General features: G+C 39.7%; 2 protein-coding genes across 2 annotated transcripts in view; one reads left to right on the top strand and one right to left on the bottom strand.

The window, feature by feature from the left end:
* ATP5J (ATP synthase, H+ transporting, mitochondrial Fo complex, subunit F6) overlaps positions 1–1,247 on the top strand; it is a 4,333-nt gene extending 3,086 nt beyond the window's left edge. The window contains exon 3 of the mRNA XM_010147715.1: positions 1,116–1,247. Coding sequence (XP_010146017.1) covers positions 1,116–1,144 — 29 coding nt within the window. The 3' untranslated portion in view covers positions 1,145–1,247. The remainder of the gene's footprint in view (positions 1–1,115) is intronic.
* Positions 1,248–2,219: 972 nt separating this feature from the next.
* Positions 2,220–3,245, bottom strand: part of JAM2 (junctional adhesion molecule 2) — a gene marked incomplete at its 5' end in the record, with an annotated part of 14,864 nt that continues 13,838 nt past the window's right edge. Inside the window, one exon of the mRNA XM_010147716.1 lies at positions 2,220–2,421. Within this exon, the coding sequence (XP_010146018.1) occupies positions 2,389–2,421 (33 nt within the window). The remainder of the gene's footprint in view (positions 2,422–3,245) is intronic.

Genomic DNA, 3,245 nt, shown 5'->3' with positions numbered 1-3,245 from the left:
GACGGAAAGAGGGCGGGAGCGTGAGGCTTGGTGGGTATCTGGCAGTGAGCCAAGGTCAACCATCGTGGTCAGTGACTTGTACTGCTGATCAGACTGACTGGGAATTCTGGTTTAGACTAGGAACACACCTAAAAACGTTGTGGTTCTTGGTGGTGTTTAAGTTGGATTAAGGAAGAATTTGGTGTCAAATTGTCATTTTATTTGGTGCAAATAAAACAGAGCATCTGCAAAGTAGGATCTATGGTGTTTCTTCTCCCCTCTTCACCCCCAAGTTTTAGGGATGTGGTTTCTTTATATTCAATTTTATTTCTATGTAATATGTGAAACAATACATATTAAAGTTTAGGATGTATCTCATAATGAAACAAAACTTGTGTGACCATAGGAACAGAGTAGGAGGGGACACGACTGTTCTTTTACCACTGTTGCTTAGCTTTAAAAATCTGTTGAAATTAGATTAAGGGTAAGTGGCTAGATGAGTAGGAACTTTTTCTTTTGTTTTAGTGAAGATTACTATAAACTGAGCCTTACCTCTCAGACCCTTTATAGCAAGGAGAACAGGCATTAATAGTCTGCCTGTCAATGTCCCTGACCCTTCTGAGTTTGTGCCTTTGACACTCCTTCCTCAGTGTTTGTATGTGGAGAATATATTTTGCTGAGTTGAAATTATAACTCCATTCTGTTAATCAGCTCTAAGACATTAATCAGGAGGAAGGAGGAGCTTGGTTACTTGTTCTTAGGTTGGAAATTCTAGTGTCAGGTCCAGCAACCTTCTGGTTGACTTCACTTTCTCTGCTGCCTTCTCCCCTACCCCAGGTGTTGCTAAAAGCTGTTTTGGCAGAATGTTACAAAGGTGCATGCCTGTCTTAAACCCTATGCATAACTCCTCTAAGGTGGAAAAGACCTGTCTCTAGTGTAGTTTATTCTTTAGTGTTGCCCACATCCAGTTGTACAAACTGAGTAAGTGGTGGTGTGGACTGCAATGTACAAGAGCTTGGTTTAGCTTGTCAACTTAATGTTCAGTTTTCTTTGAATAATAGATGAACCGTGGTGTCCATGGCTGGAATAAAGAGAAACTAATATGACTTTTCTTTCTTTCCCCCTTCCTCGTTTAGAGCCCAAGTTTGAGGAGACTCCAAAGTGATGGCTGCAGGTTGTACTCCAAACAGCAGTGTACATCAGTGGAGTTGCTGAACATGGCACCAGTTGTAACTTAATAAATGCGTTGTTGCAGTTTGAGTTCAGAAGCGTGCTGAAGTTCTTAACTCTGTGGTGAGCATGGCTAGCTAAGTGACTGAGGCATCTGAGTAGTGTTTCTCAGTGTTAACTGCAAAACTCCTTTGCCAAGATATGTTTTAGTGATGAGAGATTATAACACCAATAATGATTCCCCAGGAAGTACTTAATAGAAAAGCTACTGGTTTTCTGAGTTTACCACATCCCAAAAGCTTCTGCAGGAAAAAAAACCAAACCGCACAACCTTAAATCTGTAGCAAAGCCTGTGGTAGCAATGGACCTGCACAACCAAAAGCTCAAATACACTAATTTTTACACTGCATCAACAAACACACAAGTGATGCAGTGTTACTCGTACTGAAGCAACTGAAACCTGTTAATGAGGTGGTGAGACATAAAATTCAGTAACTGAAATACTGACACAAACACTTCAGGTTCTGAGGAACTATTTATTTGTGACACTTGGACATTTAAGGTTGAGATACTACAACTTGATGTACTGGCATAACCTTTCTTCAGAACAAAATTACACGTGCAGTCTGCAGAGAGAGATACCTCCGTGTGGAAGAGAAGCCCTTGGCATTTTATATTATTAGACAATAACGCACTGCTTGAGCCTCAATTACAGGAAGCTTTATGCTGTCAGAATAATGAGTTTAAGTGTGGATAACTACTGATGGACCTACAGATGGCTCTGGCAAATCTGATACAGTGTCCAAGTACCACTAAGGCAGAATTGCAGGAGTGTTTGGACCCTTGACAATGGTGGAAGGATAAGTAGTACAAGTAGTTGGTAGCAAGGTCATCGGACAGTTATTTGAACAGATTGTTCAAGCTGCAAGAGTGAATCCTGTATTGCTGCATGTATGCATGAACAAAATAAGAAGTTTTCACAAAAATTGACCTGTATAGTCAATTTAGTTCTAGCTTAAAAAAAAAACCAACAAACCCAACAACAAAAAAACCCCAAAAAATCTTAACTTAAAAAGCAGTCATAGACAGTGAGGTTGACTAGATCTAAACATTGGCAGTTTCTGTTTTCAGGGAGTAGTATGTTGGAAACAATATTTACAGAGTAGAGGTCAAAAGATCCCTTTGATACTTTTGTATAACAAGTAGTCATTTGATGTCCCTCACAGAGGCTGAAATCTTCTAAATAACAAAGGACTTGGTATGCTTGAAATCCTAAATGAAGCAAACAAGGTTATATAAGTAATAGCTCAAAGTTTTTAACCAGATTAACATTTCATGTACAATTTCAAGAAATTAAGGCATCGGGGTTGGAAAGAAGCATGCCTGAAGCACCGTTAAAGTTTACTCTTTTCTGAAAAAGGCAGCTTACAGAATGCATTGCTGTACAGAACACAGGTAATAACCTATTAAAAAACAGAAGTATCAAACAGCTCTGTTGAGCATCTGATTCGTAAGTGCATTAATACTGATAAAGGGACACCACAGCTCTTCAAGGTTTACTCCTTCCTACGTAAACAACCGGGTAGCTGGCCTTGGTAAATTTCTTGCATAGATACTGGTTGAAGGAATCAGCTTATGCTGCTTATCACACTCTGTTTTGATTAAAGAAATGAGTGGCATTGAGACAGCTTAAAGGCTACTAATGTAGCCATAAACTATCAATAGTGAAAGTAAGTTGCTCCTAATTGAAGCTTTAGTTGGAGCTTGATTCTTTTTGCACCAGTCTGAAGAGCCGGAGCAATGTACATGCACTTAAAGCACTTGAGCCCTCTCAGTGAGGAAGGGAGAAAAAAGTGGTATGTTTAGCTTCCATATTTTTTTCAAGCCTTTTAACCCATGTTAATTGCAGAGGAATTAAGGCCCAGACTTTGTCTGGCTGCTGCCTTGGACTATGTCCAAGTTAGTTTCCTTGGTTAACCAGTATGCACAAGCAAGACAGAGTGGGAGACTTCACAAACAAGAAATGGCATCACTAAGTGGACAGTACAGAGATGAGAGTAACACCCATAGTGTAAGGGTGTTACCTTCTTAGTTTA

This window comes from Eurypyga helias, unplaced genomic scaffold (assembly GCF_000690775.1).
Source record: "Eurypyga helias isolate BGI_N326 unplaced genomic scaffold, ASM69077v1 scaffold17812, whole genome shotgun sequence".
In the NCBI taxonomy this organism is placed as follows: Eukaryota; Metazoa; Chordata; class Aves; order Eurypygiformes; family Eurypygidae; genus Eurypyga; species Eurypyga helias.
This window is presented reverse-complemented; position numbering and strand designations above follow the sequence as displayed.